This window comes from Cottoperca gobio, chromosome 19, assembly GCF_900634415.1.
Source record: "Cottoperca gobio chromosome 19, fCotGob3.1, whole genome shotgun sequence".
NCBI lineage: Eukaryota > Metazoa > Chordata > Actinopteri > Perciformes > Bovichtidae > Cottoperca > Cottoperca gobio.
The window spans coordinates 7,780,598-7,806,624 of NC_041373.1; the positions used below are offsets into that span (position 1 = coordinate 7,780,598).

The 26,027-nt window shown below is 41.7% G+C and overlaps 1 protein-coding gene across 7 annotated transcripts in view; it reads left to right on the forward strand.

Annotated features, from left to right (window-relative positions):
* tanc2b (tetratricopeptide repeat, ankyrin repeat and coiled-coil containing 2b) overlaps positions 1–26,027 on the forward strand; it is a 150,074-nt gene that overhangs the window by 81,778 nt on the left and 42,269 nt on the right. For 4 of the 7 annotated variants that reach the window (XM_029456255.1, XM_029456257.1, XM_029456256.1 and 1 more), the window contains 2 exons: positions 17,010–17,126; positions 23,318–23,466. In XM_029456255.1, the coding sequence (XP_029312115.1) occupies positions 17,010–17,126; positions 23,318–23,466 (266 nt within the window). Of the gene's footprint in view, positions 1–5,218; positions 5,540–5,759; positions 5,861–17,009; positions 17,127–23,317; positions 23,467–26,027 lie in introns of those variants that run through there. The other 3 variants (XM_029456259.1, XM_029456260.1, XM_029456262.1) reach the window with 3 other exon arrangements.

Sequence of the window (26,027 nt, forward strand, 5' to 3'; positions counted from 1 at the left end):
TAACTCCTGATTTTCTATGGATATTAAATGATATAACCAGTTACACTGTTTTACTGTATCTGTCGAAGAAGATAGAAGAAGTAGTCCCTCTAGGGGAAATTCAATTAGTAAATTCAAAAAGTCTCGGGGGAGAGATTTTAACTATTTACATCCACCTGCTATCACGTAACCAAAGTTCCATACAACTGAATTCTCTCCATGAAATCTGCAGAGCTCTTCTTCTGAGGTCGACCTACAGATGTGGTTTAAAGCTCCAGAAAATAGTGATTGGACCCTGAGTAAAGACTTTTATTGTTAGTATATTTATGGCGGGGTATCGCTACATTTACTTAAATAAAATATCTCAATATCCGTTATATCAGCCTGCTGATGGATTGCTCGGGCTATAGTACTCAGCAAGCAACTCCATTCATGAAACGGAAGTTTCCATCAGGTTTAATCCAACTGAGCGAACAATAATATTTGTATTCTTTATTAGACCTCCCAGGGAAAGTGTCTTTTAATCCCCTCGCCTCGAGAGGTCAGACTACGCGGTCAGGGGGGAGTTTCTGTCTGAGTGCACTTCAACCAGTGGTGGAAAGTACTGTACTACTCAAGTACTGTACTTAAATACAATTTGGAGGTACTTCACTTGAGTATTTTCATTTTCTGCTATTTTTTACTTCTATTGCAGAGAAGAAAACTATTTAAAATATATTTATATATAATATATTATTACTTTTCAAATGAAGTTTTTACAAACATTAAAACGCTAAAAGTGTATGAGGTAGTAAAATAATAGTGCTTACATGTACATAATATTATAATAATGATCCAATAATACAGTAGTATAACACTGACAGTACTACATTATGTGTACTTTTACTTTTGATACTTCAGAAACATTGTGAATGCAGAACTTTTACTTCTACTGGAGTATTATTATATTTGAGGTATTGCAACTTCTACTGAAGTAAAAGCTTGTTATGCTTCTTCTATCACTGACTCTTTGATTGCCAACACTGGGTTGGGTCTACTTAGGAAAGTGTCTGTAAACATTGTGTTTTTACGTAACTACAAGCATCACAATTTCTCAATGGAAATGTTCCCTTTTCTCATGTCATGATATAATTTCTGCCTCCTGCTGCGCGCTCATGAAAACATATGTTCTCAGTTTGTTTCAGATATGCAACATTCCTTCACCGTCATGTGTTTTTCACAGATCTCCGGATCTCTCGGTTTACGTTGTTTATTTTTAGTCTGCTGTTATCTAAGACCATGAGTGGCGATGATTGCTCATTCTCACCGTGATATCTCAGTGGCTGATCGTTATGAGTTGTAATCACTGATTGCTTATTTGTTCCTTAATAAACCTCTCACTCAAGTGTCGGCTCGCCAGAGACAGTCGCCCCAGCTGATTGATTGGCCCTGCTCCACTCTGCTACATCGAAAGGGAATTATTTCAACATCTCTCCCCAGATTACACTGTTTTGTCCTAATTAATGGCAGCAATCGATACATTTACTCACTCCCCATGGATTGCCACATAAAGGTAGAAAATTGCATTTGACCTTAAAACCCGAGAATCTGCTTGATTTAATTAAATCGCCTTATTTTTCACTCATTCTCGCTGCAATTATCACAGTAATATGAGTATATCTGAAATCTATTGTCTCTCTGGTGCGTACAGTAATAGAGTGATATGTATATAATTGGCACTAGTAAGCTAACTTTTAAATGGCCACATGCATAAAAAACGCTCGGCAGCGGCTCAGTGTGCAGAACTGCTTGGTCAGGTTTTGGAGCTCATTGCGTGGGCGGTCTTAAAGGATCCACATTAAAACAGTTGAGCTCTGTTGAATTAGCTTCTGAATGCTGCATTTCTGGGCCTGTGTCATTGTTTGGTGATATTAAGTGTCCAAATGGAGATGACAGGATCACTTGTTGGCATATTCCTTGCACAGATACAATGGTCTATAATAAGATTTCATTCCGTCTTAAAGCCCACAGCTGAAACTCGTGTTCAGACACATTATTTTGGGATTTTCAAAAAAGACATCTGGGGAAATGAAGGGTATTATTACCTGATGAGGCAAGTTATGGAAAAGGCTGCTAAACTAAACGCTTTCACATCACCACAAAATGTTTCATGGGTTTTTGATGGTCTTTGATGTACAGTATGAACATGCAAGGTTTCCAAGAATGGACAGAGGTGTTTCAAGCATTTGTTTTCACTGTAAAACCTTCCACATCTCTTTTTTCTTTTATTATTCCAACACACGATCAAACACTCATTAGTTCCAGCCTCTAAATTGTGAGGAATTGCTTCTTTTCTAAGTCTTATGTGACGGTCGACTGAATATATTTAGATCATAAGCACACATGGTCTTCGTCAGTAGATTGACTTTCACAGTTGTCATGGAATTGTAGATTTTGTCAATTTCTTCTAAGCACTTCAAGGAATTTTGGATATTTAAATTCCTACCAATGCAATCTTAACCTGCAAAGTAACCAGGTGTGTCAGCTGATGGCTCGGTTACATCCTTCATGCTGCTGGTAAACTTCACTATATGTGAGATGCTACCAATTACATCATGTAAATAATTACATGTTTTATAAGAGTACATGACACCATATTGTGCAATCTGGACTTTTCCTTTAAGTCATCGAACTCTAACCTGCAGTGCATCACCTCCAACAGTTTACGATCACTTGTCCTCTCTGTATTATTTGAGAGGAAGGCTGACGTTAGGGACGTCTCAATCGCCGTCTCTTCACGCCTCCTTAGCCAGCCTCGTGTTTCTTATGGCATCTGGTATCCTCTGAGGACTTTTGAAATGAACACTGACATTTGGGACATCTCAATCTCCACGCCTCCACGCCTCCACGCCTCCTTACATCATTAGAGCACCTCGAGAAAATGGTTCTTCAATTATTGTCATTATTTCTTGCCTCATCCGTCTCAGCCACCACAGACCCTCTGAGTCTGAAAGCAAATGTGACATTTTCAGCTTCACTGTCACAAGTGGAAAATAAAGAGTGAAGGTGAAGTGTATGAAGGAGTCATGAAATGGAAATATGATGCCCTCAGGAGGAGCACTATAGAACCAGCTGCATTAAGTGCTGTGACAGAAATTCTTGTCATATTTTAGCCGTCAGCCAAACATGTTATTAGTGGTGAAACACCTTCACATATCTACCATTTTATTTTATTAGGCGAAAACATCAGTTTGTTTCCAGTGTGTACAGTTGAGCAGAATAGTAAAAGATCGTTACAGTTTAGGCTTAAACTCCTGTTGGTGGGCAGATTTCTAGATCACTGTTTGTTTATTTACTGGGGGCATGCTGTGATTACTGCACATGGCTTAGTTAACACATAAACCATTTGCAAATCATGTTTGAGATGCAAAAGACATCTGAGAGGAATTTATTGATTTTAAAATTGCACACAAAGAAACACGTGTGATTACATGAAAGTAATGTGGAGAGACATTAGGAGTGAAAAGATGAATACATCAATGCTCATTGATTTTGGGAGATGTTCAGCGCAGAGGGAATGCTTTTCGAAATGCAATGAAGAATTTGCAGTAAACTATACAGAAGGAACACGTGAAAAAACGCTTTCAATAGCTTATTAAAAGAATGTTTTCTAAGAACCGCATCGAAATGTTTAGGCTGACGGAATAAACGACGGTTGCTTAGTAAAAACAGCTCAAGTTTAGGTGTTTAAGAAGAAAGTATCTGTGTCAGGTAAATGTGCGAAACAAAGCCACAGGGAAGATAAACTAGGCATGTTAAGAATGACAAAACACCACTAACTATCAACAGAGATGTGGCAATGTGAATAAAGATCATAGTTTATTTGTTTAGCTTTAAGATGTCAGGATGAGGTTCAAAGATGCTTTAGAGACGACTCGACACAGATTAGGTTCAGGCAACGAAAGCACCTGGTGACGTTTAGGAAAAGATCAGAATGTGGCGAATTTACGGGACAAATAACTGGAAGTGGTGTTACTTAAGTACGGAAGTTATTTGAAAATTAATTCTGGTTTCACTCGGAATATGACTGCGGATTTTGGACCCATCCATCCAGCCGGACCTCCTCCCTACTTGGACTTTGTACTTTATACTTCCTGGCTCACAATTATGTGGATAGGAATGGATTTTGTGTCATATTCATGAATTACAGTGCAATACTTCCGTATAGCTACTTACAGTATATGAGAACAGCTGGTCCAGAGACGATGTTTGATTGCACCAATGGTTAGATTTGAGACCCGGGTTTTATGATGTGTAGAGGACCGGCGGTGCACATAAAGTGCCACTCAAAAACTTCGACGTGTCGCTGTAGCACATCTGTGAAGCTTGTTGGTAACATGCTGCAAATGCTGGTTGGAGATGACACTCTGGGGAAATAAGTGTGACTGGAGAAGATTAATAACAAACATTCAGAAAAAACAGCGGGTTTACAGCTTAACGGATATGAACCCCCAACAAAAGCAAAGGCGGTGCTCAATAAACTCTCAGCCCTGTGGGGCGTGAACCCCTAAATATCCGTAAAACACGGCTGCAGCTGTACAAATACAGTTTCAAGGGTAAAACAAGGACAGACGGGGATGCCTGAGCCCAAGAGGAAAATGGAGTAGGTTTTATTGAAACCCTCGTTCCTATCAAATATCACCTCCTCTTTTTTCCTCACTTGTAGTCTGATGTGTCCCCAAAGCTCCGTCCACGTACGACAAAACTGTGTCCCTTTAATAATACCTCCCTACCTTCCTCCCTCCCTTTTTTTTCATGCCATTTTCTTTCCTCCCTCTACCCACCCTTCTCCTCCCCCTCCTTTTGCTCTGCGGTTGCCATGACAACAGCAGCACTGCACCATTCATCTGTTGGAGACCTGGGCTCCTGTTCCTATAGTGAGAGTGCGCCTCTCACATCTATACATAACACGCTAAGCGCTAATGCAGTCACGGAGGCGAATGAGGAGCTCGCTCCTCTCTTTGCTCCCGGAGCTCCTCGCAGGAAAAGCTGCTGTTTGTTGTTCTTGGGGTTTTTTTTTACATTTATTTTGTGATGGCGAAGGTTTTGGTCACCTGTCAGCTCTCGGTAGTACTGCCATCATAGAGGTGTCACCTCTGTGTCCCCCAGTGACACAGTGACTGCTGCGTTCTCTTACTTCCTCCTTCCCTTTTCCTCCCTCCCCTTCTTCTTTCCTCCTCCTCTCGCTCCTCCCGTCACTGCCATATCTTGCCTGGCTCTGTATCACTTGCTGCGACTGTATTGAGCGAGCAGCATCAGCACTGAAACCTGTGGAGATTTCATCAGAAAGACAACAAGAGGGAAGAAAGAGAGAGCTCTTCTCCGCATTAATCCCACCCTGCTCGGCTGCAGGTGTTTCTTTTTCTTTTTCCTGTTTTCGTTTTTTCTTTCCTTTCCGCTTATTTTTTGATGAACTGGTCATCGTTTAGGGAGGAAGGACTGCTAGTGTCGCTGGAGGGTGAAGGAGGGGAGCTGGTGCCGTACTCCAGCCTTCAGGAATGCGAGATCTGGTTTGAGAATGGTGAGCCTTGCCACACCCTCTTTTGCTTGTTTCATTCCTTAATCTGTGCCTGCAAACCGTGTCTCCCCCCCCCCGCCCCACCCCACCCCCGTTCACCTGATGCTCCACCTTGAGCTCTCTCCCGGTCTGTCCGCTCTCTGAGCTCACAGCTGGAGCCGGCTGCGTCGGCCGCTGGTTCGAATGACATTCGTGCAGACATGGGGTTGTTGGGAGGCACGCAGGAAAGTGATTTCTCTCCATGAAATGATGTGTTTGTCAAAGGGCTGCACTTTAATGACAATGTAGGCTCGAGGACCCGTGAATCAACCAGAGTGCGATAATGTAAGTGTTTTTCGCGGCGGGCTGCTCTGTTTCATGCGTCAGCGTGGGTGAGCATTCAATTGTCTTTGAGTGTGTGTGTGTGTGTTGTGTGTGTGTGTGTGCGTGCGTGCGTGCGTGCGTGTGTGCGCGCCTGTCTAAGCACAAGCTGTGGGCGGCTAATGGTGCTTGTTCTTGTTGTTGTGTGTCTCACTTTTCCTTCCAGAGCACGGCGTCATATGTAGCATATGGTTGCGTAAATGGGTTGAAGTTGGTGGGGAATAGTTTTTCCCCCTCACCATGCAGTCGGCAGCGGCAGCAGCAGCTTGTTGTTATGTACCAGAATCATCCAGTCATGTGGATGTGGTTCCTCCTACCAGTTCCAGTGCTGCAGGCTACCTGCCTCCTTGTCTTATCCCAGGGGACTGCTAGCTGGTGTATGAACAGAACAAAATGTCTCAATAACAATGTCTACCATCAAAACACAAGCATCTCATCAGCAGCTGCTATTGCCGGTCTCAGGTGAACGGGTTTTGATGAGGCGCCCACAGCCCGTTTTCACACCACTTAGTATCACCACCTGGAGAGTGCTTTGATGAGCTTACTTTGTCAGCTGTCATTCAGGACGCATCAGGCAATGACACTAAGAACTTCAATTTCAGGGTGAAGAAATAGCCATGTTGATTGTGTCCAAAGTGGAAGAATTGCTGAGTTTTAAGTTCCCTCATGAGGTTTATTTGACTCTAATGGAGCCGAATGAAAGAGGTCTCATACACAGAGATATACGGCCTCCCTTCATGGTTATGACACAAGTAGTTTTGTATTATTACTGTCCCGCTTTAGACGTTTAGGCTGATTGATGGTTGCAATATCTAGGGCTTGAGATATTTTACAGATCTTCTGTATGGAGAATTCAACCTCCTACTTTCCGGACGGAGATTTAGACTTCCAAATGCCAGGTCTAACAGGCTGAATAATTCCTTTATTTCTCAGGCCACCAAACTGTTAAATGCTCACGACGACCCAATTGACGATTGTTAGTTTTCCATTTGACTATTAGGGGCTGATGATGACGTAGCTATACTCTAGGTTTCCTCTTGTTAGTTGTACCTGCGTGAGTCTGTGTGCCTAAGATAATTGTAAAAGTTAAATTTGAAGTTGAAAGAAACTGTAAAAAAAAAAAAAAAAGCAATTCCATCGGCACAGCAACATTTGAGTTATTTCAAGTCTTGTTCAACATTATTGAGCTTGTAATTGACAACGTAGGCTGCACTATCTGAGGATACCCAGTGAATGTGTGTTTTCCAAGGTTATTCTCATTTCTGCTTCCTTCTGAGTTTCATCAAGTGTCTGGTGGATGTATGTCAGTGTGTTTATTATCATATGTATTCACAAGGCAGGTCAGCAAAACCTGGCTTTTGAGTTCCTTGCTTTAAAACTGATGTGGTCCACTTCCCTGAAAATCTGCCAAATTAAACGTCATATACCCTAGTGGATCAGAGTGATATTGATTTATATAATTGCTCAATTTCCGTCCCTTCCAACCCCTTGAGCGTGAGTCAGACACAAGGCTTGTAAGCCTGAGATAAGTTATGAAATAAATATGACAGAACATCTGGAATCCAACCTGCTTTGGTCAGTTTTTAGGCATAACTTAATTTGTAAAATGTAGCCCTAGCTGGATTAATATTCAATGCCTCTGAACATTAATGTGATGTTATTTGCGAACCAGTGGATCATAGGCCATATTCACCATTAGATGACATTATGGCACGGACATTTTTGATTCATCTGCAGGCACTTCAATCCTGATCATAAAAGCAGCCAGCTGAGTGACTCTATTGCCGTGTGGGAACAGTCTGTACTATGCTGGACACCCCGGCTATAAATCAAGCGTTGGCGACACCACTGTCCTTTCAAATCCCTCACTTTGTTTCTCAGTGCAAAAGGTTAGAAGAGGAATCTAATTATGGAATTGTAGAAAACTAGTTGGAGGGTGACAAGTTCCCCCTTTGTCTCCGGTCAATATAGTGACCCAGCAACTCTCGCCCTCAGTCTTTTAGGTCTGTTTCCTTTTACAGTCAATCAGTACTTTTCAAATTTGAATGAGTCACCAAGAGAGCCAGTGTTGCTAACTCTGTAACAACTCCCTGGGATTTAGAATATCAATCTTTTATTATGATGAGAGAAGACACAGTTAGTGCCGCCATTAGCAAGACGAAGTCATCCTCTTGTGTTCTTGAGCTTCTAGTGTTTATACCAGGTAACAAGAAAATTAGAAATCTTCCCCCAAAGCTTTCAAAACAGCTAACCTATACCCTCTGCTGAAGAATGCAACCCAGACAGTGCCGACCTTAGCAATTACAGGCCCATCTGTAATCTCCCTCTCTTCGATAAACTTCTAAAGAAAACTGTTTTTTAACCATGCACCTAATAATCTACCTGACAATAGCATAATTACAAAATGTTCAGACTGGTTATCAAGCCAAACGCAGCACTGCAAAAAGTAACACGAGTGCTAACAAAGTGTCTGTCCTTAGTTTAGACACAGTAAATCATTTCAATTTGAATGACAGTCTTTAGAAATGGGTGGGTGTTTTGGGGTATTGTACTTGTCTTGTTTCCTTCATACTTAACATTAATTTGTGTGATACTGACTGTGGCGTTCCTCAAGGAACCATTCTTGGCTCTTTTCAAAAAAAGTTTTACACATCATCCCACTTAGTTACGTCATCACAATGTCGTTATCACCTTCGGATGATCCCAATGCTCAGACATGGAGGTGAGAAAAACAAACAAAGAAACTTTAATTGTCTGACCTTGTAGGTAGAGATGAGTCTCAATCACTATTTAGCTGTTTGGCCTACAGAATAAAACATATACAGAATTGATTCTCCATTTTAAGTCCCAAGATCATTTCGGGAGCAAAGCTAAATAACCTTTAGTGCAGCTAGAACACATTTTTTAAATGTCCTTCACAGTCTTTTTTTCATCGACATTTCCTTATTTTTAACAATAAAAGTGGTGCAGCTGCCTATTGTGAAACACCCCGCCCCTTAATCTTATAACGGCAAACTTGCTCTGTATCTGCATTTTTCTTCTAGGTTTTAATTTTTCCAGGGCTTTCATGTTTTTCTCCTTTTGGTTTTACCCTTGAATCCCCAGTGTTCAATGGATTTCTATTAACATAGCTTTTTTATTACATTGTTTCTGGTTGTTTAATCTGTCTGATTTATAATCCTATTTAATTGAGTTGTACTTTGTGCAATGACAATAAACAAAAGGCTACACCTTAGCATGATAGCTGCTTTACAAATGAAGTTACTATTACTATCTTACAGTGTGCTTGTTGCATTTAGTTTAATCTGGATATTTAGCTGTACCTTCTGGAAAGAAAGCCGTGGACTGGAAAAGAGAAACCCGCAGTGTGCTATAAATAGCGATAATAATGATTTGCTTACAAAACAGAGCAGTGGGTTACATATACCACCTCACTGCTTTCTGTGAATGCTGGTGGTGAAGAGCTGAGCAAACATTTCTCTGTGAGATACGCATGGAGGCCTAAAGAAGTGTGTTATTGGGGGTGTATGTGTGTCCATGCGTATCCAAACCCTAACACACCGCAGGACTGCACAACGACACCAGCCCCAGTATTATCATTGACTACATGTCTGTCTGCTGTTATTTGCTCCGTCACTTCAGGGTGCTAAGCCGCTATGAGGCCTTTATCTGGATCCCAGCTCTAACTTTGTATGGCCGCAATCAGTCTGCCAACTACGGGATTACATAAGAGTGGAAATTGATCACAGCTTGCGTCAGACATAAAATCATTTTTAAAAATAATGTTTTCAGCCTCTCAAATATGGAGATTTCCTGTGTTTCCTGATTTTCTCAATGACTAGGGCGTAGTCTTTAAATTGAGCGTAGCTGGGAGGTTATAAATATCCACACTAGGGACTGAACTCCAGCTGGGACAGAGGTCGAGGCAGACTTGCTATTATTAGGCCACTGTATCAAGTGGTGTCCTTGGCAATTATGCTACACTCGCTTTCTTAAAGTGGTGTTGTAAATTTTACAGCTTGCTGATATTCTTTGGCTTCAGTATTGCAGGCCTCCCATGAGTCCCGCTGAGCTATATGTGAAAAGTTCACGGTCAGACACTTCTCTGTCCTCTCGCCGCTGAAGGAGCGAAACCATAAGAAAGTTAAGTTAACAGTGTCTGAACCACTCAGTGTTAACAATAGCCGCTGTGCTTCAGCAGCTGAGTCATGAGAGCAGAGTCCTTCAGGAATGAAGGATTTGTTCACTGGAGTAGACAGCTGCCCAAAAAGCCTGCAGGATGGACGTAGGTACAAATGTACACAACAGGGCTTTAGTCCAGAAATGGAATGATCAAAATAAAGCTGCTCAGAGCAAATAAGTAGCCCACTGTAGCTACATTTGATAACAAAGTGTCCTTGTGATCTCCCTAAAATAGCGTCAAGCCGGAAGGCTGTTTTTAAGCAATAATTATAAACAGTACTATTGATGATCAGTTTCATAAACAGTGTTATAAAGTGCCTTACAAACATTGGGCCTCATTCACTAATATCTTCCAAAGTTTGCTCTAAAATGTGTTCTTGAGGTCCAGAGAAAAGTCTGTCAGGTTCATGATGTGTTCTTAAACTGCAGAATTGTTCGTACCTTTGTTCTTATGAATCCTATTGTCCTCGTAAATTGAAAACACATGCCAGTTGATCCTAATTGGCAGGTAAACGCTCCGTCAATCCACATAAAAGGGCATGAGACTACAGGTTAGTGTGTACACACAGAAATTGAAAAGAAAAGTTGAGAGAATTAAGTCAAGAATGCCCAAACAAAAGTCTAAAGAGGGTGGAGCTCTGGACTCCTCGAGTGGAGGTACTTCTGCAGGGCGTGAACACCAAACTAGTTTCATATTTAGTAGCGACAGTAGTGGATATAAAATAACACAAAAAAAGATGCATGGGATGCTATTACTCATTCAACGTGAATTGTTGCTGTTTATTTATTTTAAAGACCTTATTGCTTTGTAAAATAATGACAATACTGATGAAAAGATCATTCATCAGTCACAAGTTGGCGGGTTTAGAGAGTGGCGCGTTACAGAGAACTGTGGCTCCCACACACCCTCGACGCTAAAAGTTGCAGATGGCTAGATGTCATGATATTATTGGTTGGTATTAGTTTGCGTCAGCACGTCATATTTTGCTTTAAAGGAAGAAAAGAGGATTGGGTTTTGAAAAATAAATACAAAGAAATGAAAAAAATGCACAATATGACCGGGGATGTGATCTAAAAGGGTAAAAAGGCCATTTTCATTTAATCTCGATATTAAAGAGGACTGTTTAGTTCCACAGCGCAGTGGGCAGGACAAAAGCCACATCACGTATTCGTAACTTCGAAGTCTTAACTTGAGAACAGCCTTATAGGCCCTGTGTGAGGATTACTTACTATAGCCCTCTGTCAAGTTGTTTTTATAAAAGCCAATCAGATTCCAGGCACCTTCTCTTGTCCTAAGGCTGGACGGCTGCATACTTATTGATGCTTTGTGAGAAATCAATGCTATTTTGGACACTTGATGGATAAGCAGCTTATAGATCTCATAGATTTAGGTCCTGCAGATGAATTTACTCATTTGTTGACGTGGCTTTGATATCCCTTGATCTTGTGCCGTTAGTCTAATCCAGGCCCAATGAGGTTATGTGAAACGTTGAATTAACAGCTTTTTTGGGCGAGGGAGAGCTCGGCTAATGAGTGTTCTTAGAAAATCAGCCCCTCCCTCTTAAAATTCTGCCTGTGCCTCACCTAGCTCGGCTAATCCTCCCGAGGCTGTAATGATTAAAACACATGTGCATGTGTGCAGACACTCGCACACATACATAAGAGAGGGAGAGGCACACTTGCTAATGGACTTGCACTTGCTGCAGCTGACTGCTTCTGTTTTGAGGCTGCAGAGCAACATCTGGTCCGCGTTGTTTAGTTCAACAAGTCAAACACACAAAGTCACCCGTGGTCTGTGAGCCGCATTACTTCACGCACACTGGGAACAAGCCGTGAAGTAATGCGTGAAGTAATGCGTGAAGTAATGCGGGCCATGCATTAAGACTGGTGAAACGAATGTAAAACAGCAGGTCTGAACATCTCGGTATCAAGCACACATTAATTATCAGCCACATCTAGTTTACATTTTTGGAATAATTTAATTTAAAAAGTACTTTCCCGATTTAGTATTGCACTTCATAATCATTGTTGGACTCACGATGGTCAGCCAAATCAGAGATATCTTCTTCTTTTTTTCTCTCCATTTATTCCTAATCCATATCCACATTACCCACAATTCAACTGGACCACGAAAAGTTTGGTCGGAGATTTTGGGTGTGTTATGCTCACATGAAAGTGTGTCAAATCTCATAAAAATGTATTATAAAAGAATATACCAGCACAACATTCTGTGGAAGGTATTCAAATGTAACATTTTACAGGGTAGGCTGCGCATATCCCAAACACTTCTACAGGTGCTGGATCAAAACATCGTTCTAATTTAACATTAACATGGAGAATGGCTAATAATTAATACATTCTATTTTCAACTTTTACTGGAATCATAGCTTGATAATATGCTCATATCTTGTTATCGTTTTACACCTTTCATTCTGAGCTAATAAAAAAAGAAAATGCAAAATGAGTTGGTTTGGGTTTTGTTTTTCATGTGTGAAGAGTTTCATCTGATATAAGGCATGACAGTAGAACACAGTTCCTCGCACTGAACATACATTTGATTTTGACATTTCATATATAAGCTATATCACAATATCTATCCAAATATCCCTAAAAATAATGTGATATTAATTGAACCACATTAGCTAGCCCTCCTGCAGAATAAACACATATACAATCCTCTTTATGGTCCTCACATTTGTCAGGAGACTTGATAAAGAGCACTTCAGCTCTTTCAGCAGATGGAAGATAGCCTCAACACAAAGGATCACAGCCTCAGTTGCTGCAGCTTGTATATTTGAAAGCTGAATTCTTTGAATTGAGGTGACGAGGGGAAGACCGGTGGAGTTGTTGATACAAAGAGGTTGTTTGATTACATTTGAGTGAATGTGTCGGGACTTTGAAGCTTTTACTGTCATTGAAATCCCCCTCTCCCTACACCATCACCAAGTAGCAAAAGATGGACAAGTCTCGTCGTTTCCCTGTGCTCTGCTGTTGCCATAGTGACCAGAGCCGCATGCTTGGTTTCTGTAAAGCTCTGCTTGGGTTGCAGACAGCTGGGCGATGTATGTCCTCACCCACATTATTCTCTCTGTGTGTGTAATGGTAATACATGCATGTGTGGGCGCCTGAGGTCGTATGTAACTGAGACAGTGATCCAGACGATACTTTATCGCCATAGAAATGTCTCCTTTCACGTGCTTATCGTTCACTTATCTGCAGCAAATGAGAAATTGTGCATTGCATATTAGAGTCCCTAATTCATATTCAGATCTTGTCGTTTATTTGTTGAAAACCCAGGTTGTGTCAGTGGGGACCGTGGTGTTGAAAAGAAGCGTTCCTCTTTCATGTGCAACAACACCCTGCAAACGTGAATTTGAATCACAATATTGACTTTCCTTTTTTGTTGTTGATGATTTCACCAAAGGCTGTGTGTATACACTGACAATCTTGGGAATACAGATCTGCTTCTTTTAAAATGTTCTAAATGATCCATTGTTACCAACCTCTCTGCATCCCCCTCCCCGTTCTCACTCTAATCTCACATGTACACACATGCATACGTGCATATTCATATTCACACCTTCGCATCCAGAGCATGTAACAAATATCTATTTCACAGCCACGTGCATGTGCACACACAGACTAGAGATATTTATTCATAAGCTCATTAGAGGAGTGGATTTGCCTGCTGCCATCCATCACACTGTCACCCATCCTCAGCCTGGCACACACTGACAACAGAACTGCAGGAGAAAAGTCCCTGGGATTTAGTCTCCTAGAGCCGCTGCTATAGAGGGGATTTACTCCAATAGACAGTCTCACTTCGCCATTTCACAGAGGTGAGATCAGGGAGACAAAAAGCAAAAGAAGTGGTAATCTCCCATTCAACATAGTTTATCCAGAAATTGATATTCTGTAGGGGAAAATGCTTTTAGTCTCTAAGCACAGTCATTGTCAACTGGTGTTCAGCTGCATGCTAGTTCTGGAGGTGCACAGGTGTACTGTAAAAGTATATATATATATATATATATATATATCAACAAATCTTTTACAGTTTTTTATATATGCTGTGGATGCTCTTGCCAGCACATTGTCACGTTAAAGCTCAGTGCGTGACAGGCTCCTTGTAGTTACAAGCTAGTACAAGCTGTTGCCAGTTTGTCACTGCAGGTTCAAGAGCAGCTTATTGAAATAAGGTAGGACTGTGGTTTGAAAATGAAATAGACTTCTTTTCTATTGAAGGTCAACGGTTCTTAATGAATTTACCACTTACATCGTAAGTGGGTACTTCTGTCTTAAACCATTAAACATTGGCCAAAATGTATAACTATTCATTTAAAAAGAGAAAATTATGTTTTTGAGTTGTTTGTCTGGCAGGATACATCGATGGTTTTCTGTCAGAGTTTGTTTCATGGCAGTTGATCCAGTCGTTGATAACTCACTTCCTCCTCCTGGCTGTCAGTCGTAGTGTGTCACTGTGGCATCTGTGCTGGCTCACTTCCTCCATGTGGTCAATTAGCAGGGTCCTCTCCAGACCATACCAACACAGCATTAACACTGTTTGTGGCAAGCATCTACTTTACACACACACTCATAGCTCTGAAGGAGTTCTTTATTTCCTCTGCCAAGGAGATTTTGTTTTTGTTTGTTTGACTGCATGTTTGTGAGTGAGCAGAATATCTCAAATCTCAAACAGATCGCAGCGGATTGGTGGAAAGTTGGAACATGGGACGAGGAACAAGTGAAATGTTTCTGGTGTAGCTCCGGATCAAGGAATGACAAATTCCTGTGATTACAAAATAATGTTGTCACTGTTCGTTGTGAAATGTCTCGATAGCTATTTGACTGATTGCCATGAAATTTGCTACACACATTGTTGTCCATAATTTGTAGCGTCATCAGGTCAAATGTTATCTTTGTTCAATACTTTGGTTTATGCCTACATTCTTGCGCTTTGTGTTTAGTGCCAGTTAGCATGCTAACACGCCATTGTCATTGTGAGCATGTTAGCATGCAGATTTTAGCATTTAGCTTAGAGCACTGCTGCGCCTATAAGTGCATCCTCACAGAGCCGCCAGCGTAGCTGTAGACTCTCGGTCTTGTTCGGATAAATGAAGGATTATAAACTCCCTTATGGCTTGAGAAATCCTACCACTGATGCATATCATAAAGCCCTTTAAACCCCATTAGATTACCAGCATTTGGAGAAACAAATCATTGTCACTGAGCATAAGCTGATTTAGTTCCTGAAAAAGTTGACATTTTGAAAACAATGAGTTTGAAGACAGATTTGGAAAGATCTAGTGTTATTTCAGTCTGTCTTTACATAACGTATGTACATTACGACAACTCTACTCTCGACACATTATACACAGAGAAACACACGTGCATTATGCTGGCATCAGCTGTAACATGAACCCCAAACAAAAGCAGTAAAAAGCCTGTTCATTGTTGCTTGAATATATGTTTCAGCTGCTGCTCGTGACTTCCTGCTCACCCCACTCTGGTTCAGCACAGTGTTGCTGCACCGGATAGCTTTAGACATGTGCACTCACCCATAATATGAATGGTTAACAGTTGCAGCATACAGTTACATAATCTGTTTTAAACCCTCATTTAACCAGATCAGTCAATTAAGAACAAATTATGTTTGGTTCCTGCATACACAATTACAAAAAAGTAAAAGAAAATAAGTTAAACAAATGAGCCATGCACAAAATAGTTGATATCACCTGGATTTCTTTGCACACTTGGACCTGTGTACATCTCCATTAGAGTCGCCATTTTAAAAAAGTGAGGACTTTTAATTGAGTCAGATGAAAATATGTCCTGATTAGGGCTGCAACTAAATATTATTTATTATTATTTGATAAGTTGTTCGGTCTATGAAATTGTGTTTCCCAAAGCCCAAATTGCCGTCCTCAAATGTGTTGTTCTTTCCACTACCCAAAGATATTAATTGTACCTTCATAGAGGAGTAAAGAACTGATAAATCCATAATCGAGTCACCTTTGCCGCTCTAGTCCTGATACCTGCTGAATGTGAGTTGTGTTTTTAAGGTCACACCTCTATAACATAATGGATTTTCTTGTCACCCCTTGTCTGCTTTATGAATGCTTCCTTGCAAAGCTGCTCTACGAAGTAAAGAATGCCATTGAATGGATGGTTAAGTTTTGTTTGGCATCTCTCCCTGTGGGTACAACAAGTGTTCATGAATTATTGTGCCTAGTAGACCTGCTGCTGCTGCCACGATGTTTGCACTCATGATACCATAAGCTGGTCTGGCTAACGGTGCTTACAATCCCTGTGCCGTGACCAAGAACCCAGAAAAAGATCGTGTCACAATCACCACCCCCGGCTTTCAACGCGCTCTCTCTCTCTCTCTCTCCCTCTCTGATTTTCACGTTGAAGGGACTCGTTTGATGTCTCAGACTTTGTGCTTGACTCAGGCGCGAGAACATTCCAAAAATGGATCTCATTTGCCTTCTTGGTGTGATTGTGACGCTGGACAAATAGACACAACTGAATCCATCTTTTCAGCTAAAAGGTCCGTCTTCTTTTGTGCGCTGTGAGTGAAATGTAGGCCTATGGGGATATTTTCATAATTCTGTGGTTGGTTGAGGCCCACTACCTGTTTGCCCATGCTGCTTGTTTACTCATGCTTTAGCTTTACTTGACCCAAGGCAAATGGAAAGCTGCCTAAGTAAAGCCTTCAAGATGTTTTCATTATATCAGTGTGCTACTTCAAGTTCATAAGCTCTCTGTCTTCCTCCCTTTCTGTCCTGTCCCTGTCACTCCTCTCTTTCTACCATCTCCCTGATCTTTTTATATGTGTGTGTATGTGTGTGTGTGTGTGTGTGTGTGTATGTGTGTGTGTGTGTAAATGTTGTCCTCTTCTTTCTCTATATGTGTGTATGCTTTCTGCTCCCAGCCCCTCTGCGGAAAGCAAAGTTTGTGGAGAGCCCTCGCATTCCACAATCAGAGCTTGGCTCCCCTACACACACCTTCACCACTGCCAAGAACCCAGACCTGGACACATACTGCCCTGGTAAGTTTTTGGCCAGCTCATCCATTTTGTTGTTACTTTCTGCATGTTGGTTCCCGTCTCTGAATGCGAGACACAGAATGAGAGACACAGAAAGGGATGGGGGAGAATTCTGCCTGCTGCTGCAAAGACAAAAAAACATTGCTAAGGTCATTAATGAAATAGCTTTGCTGGTGCCCACAGTGTCCATCCTCATCGCCTCCTCCTCCCTCTCTGTCGCTCTAATCCTCCCTCGCTGCTTCCTCACTCTGCTCTACTTCTCAGACGCAGAGCTTGTTTAGGTGGCGACGCTGTTTTTCTGTTAACTTCACAGTCGGTGGTTGCTCGGTAATCCTGCAGACAGTCCAGATTTCTCTATACCTAACCCCCCTATCTATCCTTGTCACATCCCCTCTCTCCCACTATCTCTCCCCTCATCACGCTGCAAAGCGGGTCACTCGAGGATATTGCTCTGCTGAGATTTGGTTCTGGTATATCTGCTTTCTCGTGTTGCCTCTGCTCTCCCTGTTGCCACGGAGAAGCGCAGCGTTAGCTTCCTGACCTGTGTTGTTGGCTCGACCTCTGGTGGCTGTTAGGACTTCTCACCAGAGTAGGACGATGCTGCAACACCCCAGGATTGGATGAAGACATGTGAGCAATAGCGATGGGAGGACTCAGGGCTTAACTTTTGTAACTTTGGGAGGAAAATGGTCGACAGAGTGCTACCAGCCTTCTCCGTCTGTCAGCCTCTTCTGCTGAGTCTGTGCTCTATGGGAGCTCTAAGTAGGTGATCTGTTTTATAGAAACGTACTCAAATATAATTTTTCATAGCATTTCTTATATCTGTAGAAGTCTAAATAGTATGCTGTACCTTAGGATACACCCTTTAGGTCTGGCATCTGGCTTGCTGTTGAATATAATAGATGAAAAGCAGTTGTCCCTATGGCTTTATTTTGCATCAGTCCTGTGAAATAGACTGTGGAATAACCTATCAGTTGTGGTGAGCTGCTAAAATCTCCTGCAGATGTGACATTTCAGGGTTGAAACGATAATATCCACCGCCATTGAGGCAGGAAAATTGTTGATTACAACCAGGAATACTGTGTTTGTGCAATAGCAACTTGAGCTGGAGAGGAACCAGGAGGGAGGGGAGGACTTGCACTCCCAGGTGAACAGATGGACATCTTAGCTCTTAACAAGGGCATCCTGGCATGAGTGGCAGCAGGGCAGTGACTTAAACATCTGATCGCATGCCAGTCAGCTGCTGACACTGTCTGGCGTCCTGGAGGAAGTCAGATGTCAGCTGATTTTTAAGGCCTACAAAGACATTTGTGGTCTCATAAATATGGTTTGTGAATTTTTTGTGAGATGGCTAATAAATTTTGACCACCAGCAGTCCTCCTTATATCATCCGAGTGAGCTCAACCGTCTTACAGTAACTTCCCGGACTAGGTGTGGGTGCACGAATATCATCCTCTATCGTGTCTTATGTATTTTGATTTATATTACAATATCCATATATAGTTGACTTTGAGTTTAATTTAGTTTAAGTCTAACTGAAATCATATTTATTCCTCCTTTTTTGCAGTCAAACATGTCGGTGTTATTTGAAAAGGGGTCTTAGGGTAAATGTTGGTGTCTGTGTTTGATTGACAGCAACTGGCAGGCTGAGCCTCAGCAGGGGACCGTGTGACAAAGTGAATAAACTTTCGCCATTTGATTGGCTGTATGGAAACAAGCATCTATGTGGACAGAGAACTAGCAGTGTTTCGATGATTTAATCCAAAAATGAAACAAAAAAATATGAAATGCTAATGTCCCCATTTTGGCTTGGACACATGATTTACAGAGCAGATATGTGTACTATAGCAGACAAAAAACAAACATGGATTTAATGTAATGGATTTGGGGAGCACGTAGTGCCAAGCAAGACAACATTCAACATAGCATACTAATAAAAAATATATAAATAAAATGTATAAAAAAAACACACAATACCATAAATATAAAAAAAAAAAGTCAGTTAAATAATAAACTAGACATTAAAATGAGCCACATGCCAGCAAATAAGGAGAAGAACATTGTGTTTAAAAGTGCCAATATCCTAAATATAAATATATATTTTGGAAAAAACAAAGGAGAAACTGTTTATAGTAAGTAAGTATGTACATTTATGGATTAAATAACAAGCTAACAATGTGTATTTTTAGTTATTTAGCAAATGAGATACCTGGCATATACAGGCGCTTCATTACCTTGATGCAAAAATTCCAATAACATATTAAAATGTCTGCCGATGGTCGTTCATCATCATATCACCCTCTCCTAACCCTAAGACCTGACTTTCTTTCATGTATAACACCAAATCCAAATATTGTTGCATAGATACGATCACCACTGTGCACAAGAGGAATGTGAACTTCACTCTGATCTCTTGATTAGCTTTCCAGTCACTGGTTCCTTGCTGATGATGTGTTTGCCTGCACATACCTAACTGTGCTTGTATTTAATGTTATTCATGTTTTTTTCTGAAATAGGTGTGAATCTACCCTGTTCCATTTCCTTTAGCTGTCAACAGCTAAAGGAACAGCTATTCTGAGATTTAATTTTCACCTTTTTATCCATACATATCACCTCTTCTTGGAGCATTGCATTTAACTTTTAAAAAACACATGCGTGGGTTACTTTTAGGTCATTGTTTGTAAATAAGTATTTGCTCTCTGTGGACTTGCCCTGCGGAAGTGGAAGTTAAAGTGCCTAGGTATAGGTGAAATATGAGCCGCCACATGGTATGTGCTATCTTACCTGCAGCCCCGGGCCTATTAATACCATCTCCTGTCCAGTCCCCTGCCTGCAGCACACATGCTTCTCTCTCCATGCTCTCGGTGCGTGAGGGCAGATCTGTGGACGGCCAGGGAGAAACAGATGCGCTTGCACAGAAACACATTCCTAGCTGTGCGCAAAGATAGTTGCTATGCAACCATCTGTCTCCTTCGCAGCTCAGGAATCCAATGGAGAGGAGTGTGCGGGTTTACAGATGTGTGTGTGTGTGTGTGTGTGTGTGTGTGTGTGTGTGTGTGTGTGTGTGTGTGTGTGTGTTGGGGTTGCTGGTTTGGAATATTAAGAGATATGTTATTTTTATTCATATTCAATTTTTATCATTAAAGGATGTCATGGTGTCACCGTGATGAGTTCCTCTGCAGGCGAGTGTTATGTTCTTGATGCTGTCACTTAGCTTTGAAGCGATCTGGATGTTTGTCTTCAGAGGCTTCAGTAAGAGGTACAGTGTGTGATTGATAGAATCTGTGTTTTAAGAACAAAAGGAGCTATAAACAGAAATAACTCATACCCCTACATTATGGTAATGTTCCGTGTGTAGATTCCTTTTTATAGTAGCTTAGTATTGGTTACATTAAGGAAGTGATAAAAAGAATTGCACATGATGTAGATGAAATACATGTGCTATGATATCATTGTTTTAGCTTTTGGCATATCAAACGTTCATATTTTGATTTTAGTTGGCAGCTCCATGAAAGTAGTTTCTCCAACCACTGGTTCTAGTGACCGCATTGTAGGTTTTCTAAGGATACAACAGGATTGCCTATGTTTAGCTCAAGGGAGTTACTGTGGCCTCCGGCGTCCAGATTAGAGATTTTGCTCCCACATCAAAAGAAGCACAGACTGCTCGCCCCTGCACACGGTTGTCCGACAGCTGGCTGCGACACAAATGCTGTTGTAAGAAAAAAAAAAGGTTAAAAGACAAGAGTACAGGCAGACAGAGTGAGAGAGGTAATCAAAGAAGATGAGTGTAAAGGACACAGACAAACACTTAAACAGTGACAAAGAGAAAGAGCCCCTGTTTGATCACGGTCACAGCCACAAACCCCCCAGGAGCAGTTGACTAATCAGCGCTAATGTATTCACTGCTTGCTCCTACCAGTCTGTCAACTGGGAAGCCTTCACCGCCTCAATGTCCAGACACATGCATACTCTGCAGCCAACACGTGCAGGATACATCAATGGATAGCTTCAATGATCAACTGAATAATCCATTAGTCGATCAACATAAAAATATAAATGTATGCAAGAAATGGCAATGTTTTTTATTTTCAGCCTTTAAAATGTGGAGATTTTCTGCTTTTCTTTGTTTTATACCATGTTAAACTCAATATCTACGAGACATTTAAAGACATCAGCTTTAACTTAAAACTGGGATAGACATTTTATAAACCAAATAATGAATATAAACCCTGCAGATTAATTATGAATGAAAATAATCAGCAGTTGCAGCACTAATAGCCAGTGGATAGATGTTTCTTCACCTTCAATGTTCTTCTATTAGTTGTAAGGAGGTGGAGCAGTAATTCCATCTACCTACACCTTCTCTATTACTGCGTTCAGCACTCTTCCTCCAGGGATGTTTGGAGATTCAGTGACCTTGGAGGCCCCCGTAAATGTTGCTCCATATCAAATGTATTGAGCTGTATTACATCCATCTCATCAAGGCTCATAAGTAATTAGCTGTTTTGGACCTAATGTGTGCTGTGATTACCTCATTATGGGTTGCTCCTGTGTGTTTTTATTGAGGCTCGGCAACATATCGTGCTTCAAAGGTTTATTTTTTCTAACATCAGAAGGTGCCAGTCTTCCCTTACTTGCTCAGAGAGACTTGGAGTCAATCTAATGAGAACCCTGACGTGCACTGACTGTCCGTGAGCGAACAGAGTGGGGTAGCCCGGGCTTTAGATTGCCTGTTTGTCTGTAAGTCTTTGAACAGACGAGTGAGAGGCCACAGGCTTCAGACAAGCTGTCTGTCTTCAGAGAGGTGGTGTGGGGGCTGGGACTTTCTAATGGTCGTCAGTCAGGACTTGGTGTAGCTACCTGCCAGTCTGGTCTGACCTGCCCTGCAGGAAATTGAGTGAGGAGAAGAGAGAGCAAACTGGCCCTGCCGCTTTGTCTCACTGCTATGTATTTAAACACCATGCCATCTCGTGCTGTGGGCTTCAATGCCATTAATGTCTGGGCCAATTCTCAGGCTTATACATCCAATTACAGCTGTTTGTATTCAGCCACTAGTTACTCCTTTTTTACGACCAGCAGCAATGTGAGTAATTAGTGAAAGCTTCAGCTCTGTGAGTGACACTCCAGTAAATAAAATGAAATTGAGTTGAAATGGATGTAGTAGGCACCTCTAGGGCATGATAGCCGGTGTTATTAAAAAGAATATGACTCCAGTAATGAGGGCTTGTTATGGGTGGAGAGTAACCAGGCAACAGGGTGACAAGATGAGGTCATTAAGGGATTCTTTTCTTTTTTCTTGGGTCATGTTACAAAGTTGGCAGCTGAAATGCCAAAGTTTGTGTTTGTGTGTGTTTGATCATCTGATCATCACGCAGACTCGCCCTGGTGTTTTCTTTTCTCTCTTTAGAGCTCTGTAAACAGGACAGTGGTGGATACAAACCCACTTTGTCTTGAAAAGTCACTTCTCTCTCTCTGTCTCTCGCTTTCTGTCTCTCTCTGTCTCTCTCTGTCTCTGTCTGTCTCTGTCTGTCTCTGTCTCTCGCTCTCTGTCTCTCTCTGTCTCTCGCTCTCGCTCTCTGTCTGTCTCTCTCTCTCTCTCTCTCTCTCTCTCTCTCTCTCTCTCTCTCTCTCTCTCTCTCTCTCTCTCTCTCGCGCAGGTGAAGGGCGTATCTCATTGCGTCACACGAGCTGCAGTGGTGATGAGTGTGGTGCGGAAGGAGCTGTCGTCAGTGTAGAAAGCTTTTGCTAGTCAGTGTGGAAATAGGTTTTTGTAAACAGCTTGAAAGGATTCTTGTTGCGGCTGAAGGGATTTTCGAGTTTATGTAAGGAGACACCTCAACAAAGATGTCCAGCTGTGGTGGAATTTGCCTTTAATGCACAGCTCTGAGCTAAGGGAAAACTCAGGTAGGGTGTTTTCATGTAGTTGTCCACAGCACAGGTGCTGTTGTTCCCTGTATCCGGGTCTGTTGTAGCTGCTGTGGTTTATGTAAAGTGGGTGTAGCAAATACTCTACATGTTTAATATTTCCAGGTAAAGACTTGAAGTCTTTTTTTATTTTTAAACAAACTGCTGTTCTGTTCCTACCCACCACTGACACACATTTGTTCCTTCTTTCTCTCTCTTCTCTCTCTCCCCCGCAATGTCTTCCTCACCCCCTCCACCTCCTTCCTCCTGCCGTCTCTCTGCCTCTGCAGGGGAGTCAAGCCAGGAGCTGGGCCCCCCTCCGTCGGTGGATGAGGCAGCCAACACATTGATGACGCGCCTGGGTTTCCTTCTGGGAGACAAAGTGAGCGAGGGGCCAGCCGGTACCCAGTACAGCATGGAGGAACCCGAGGCGAGACAGGTAATAGTCCTCACTAATGAACTTCATTTCCCACAACCAAATCTGCTTTGAGGACGTTACAGAGAGACTCATTTTTCTCTGGATTCCTTTGAGAAGAAGACACAACTCTTATCTTTAATCATGGAGCCTCACTGAATGACAGAAAGTGTTTCTTTCCCCTCAACATTACGTTCAAATCTCATGATGTCACCTGATGCACACAGTCTTTGAGTCAATATAAGGGAAACCTTTTCTGGGGTTGTGGAGGATTAACGACTTTATCGCCGTTCGTGCTATTGTTATGGTTTATCCTTATCTAATTCTCTGATTGTGCACGTAATTTTGACACATTTCTAACGGGAGAGATCGTGCTTTGGAACTTGATTCGATCTGTTTTAACATTTATCTTCATTGTATCAGTGTATACACTCGGTTTTGGCAGATCTTTGGATATCAGGGTAGCCCGATCAAAAGACTTCTTTGTAAATTGCCCTCAAGACACCACAGATTCAGAATGTCCATCTAGCATTAGATATCTCCCCGTCTAATTAGATTTTTATATAACAAATACTCTCAATTATTTATTTCCCAGCGTAGTTTAAACTTTACTTATTCAAAGCAAGTTTCTCGATTTGTGTTGAGCAGCAGGTTCAAGGTTTTCTCTCCTGCACCGTAACCTTTCAATTTGTGAATTTGGCAGTTGTGCAACAAACAGCTCCTGGCACAACGGGCCTGCTCTAAGCTCTGCAGCAGATGCCCTGGTTTCTCTCCCTGAACCTGATTTGACAGGTATGAATTTTCCAAACCGAGGAAAGAAAACAGTGGCGGCAGAGAGAGACAGAGAAAGAGATATAGGGAGGGGGGGGGGAAAGTGACAAACCTGTTGCTGAGGCCTTTAAAGAGGGCGTAGGTATGGGCTTGCACTAAAGCAGTGTGGATAAGCGATTAGACTGATGGACTGCCTGTGCTTGATGTGAGCGCTGCTGTAGCAGTGGGGGTGTATAAATTGAGAGAGGTTTATTCAAGCGGCTCTTTTTAGAGACGTGACTCACACTAGCACCCCGCTGCATCGTGCACACAGTACAAACTTATTATTTAAGATATCTCCCCCAAATACTGTTCCCTGGATTGCAGTTTGTTTGATTCATTAACCACCAAAAACTGACAGAGATTGCCTCGAGACATCATTTATTAGCAGATTAGTGAGCGGGTCACATTTGCTTGGGCTTTACGAGCTTTCAATAAAGAGAGCACAGATTACAGTAATACAGTAGATTCACACATGTAATCTGGTTCTTTTGGAGGATGTCATCACAACCAAGTTACTTATCAACCTGCTTTAAACAATCAGTGAGCATGAGGTGAGGGTTAACTTCCCAATCGACCATCTTCCATTTGACATGGTTGTATTCCTACATCAGCTGGTGTCTCTGCTGCCAGACCTCACCAGCAGACGGAACAAGGTGACCTTAACTCGCAGAGAGTGCCGTTAATTACCTTTCATACTTTCGTGCTCAAGCTCCCTCTATAGACGCGATGCTCCCGAGTTCAATCCAATCCACGTGCAACGTTTAAGGTCAGGCCTGCACACTGCAAGGTTCATTAGCCCAGCAGGTAGCGCTGCTGTGTGTCTGTGTGTTTGTTTGTGTAATATGTGTTTGCTGTGTGGGTCAACAAGACACTTAAACGGTCCCGGTGAGCAGAGGGCAGCGGCGACAAACACATTAAGCAGAGGCTGGAGGCCATGCGCTGTTATTGAAAGTTTACAGGTGTCACAGTTTATAATTCAACCACTAAACCATTAATACACTATTACTATCACCAGTACTATTGTACAGTGCAGGTACACCTATACAATCCAGTACAGTATCTTTACCAAGCTTATATTGGCCATTGTTTGTTGTTTCAGAGAAGTGTTAATATGTTTATTACTGACATCATAGTTAATGTGTACTGGAGTGAATTATATCAAAATGTGTTTCTAATGTTCTTCTCCCTATATGTTTGTAAATGCGAAGGGAAAAACATTAAACGCACCTCTCAATATAATACAGTCCAGTTCAACACCACCACTAACTACAACCTTAAGAATAAACTTACCTGTCAATCAAAACTGCATATTGTTGTCTTCGTAAAGGTATAATCTTTGGCTGAGGTGTTGGATTGTTTTGGATGGTTTGCAATGGAAGTGTGTACAGACGTTCGTGGTCCCCAGAGGATGAATTTGAATGACTTTTATGATCCTCTGGCTTTTCTTCTCGCGCCACCGTGTCGTTGACATTTGTGCTTTTAAGTAAAATTGTCTCAACAACTGTTGGATGGATTGTCATGAAATTTGATTCAGCCAATCATGTTCCCTTTTGGATGATTTGTAAAAACGTTGGTGATCTTCTGAATTTCCTTCTAGCGCCATAATCCCATCATCCTCAGCTGTTGTTTGTGTGCTAGCATGCTGATGTAAATTGGTGAACATGGTTAACATTATACCTGCTAAACATTAGCATGTTAGCATTGTGTCATTGTGGGCAACTTGCTGACGTTTTATCTTCTGACCCCCAGCCTGAAGAGCCTGTCTGCAGATA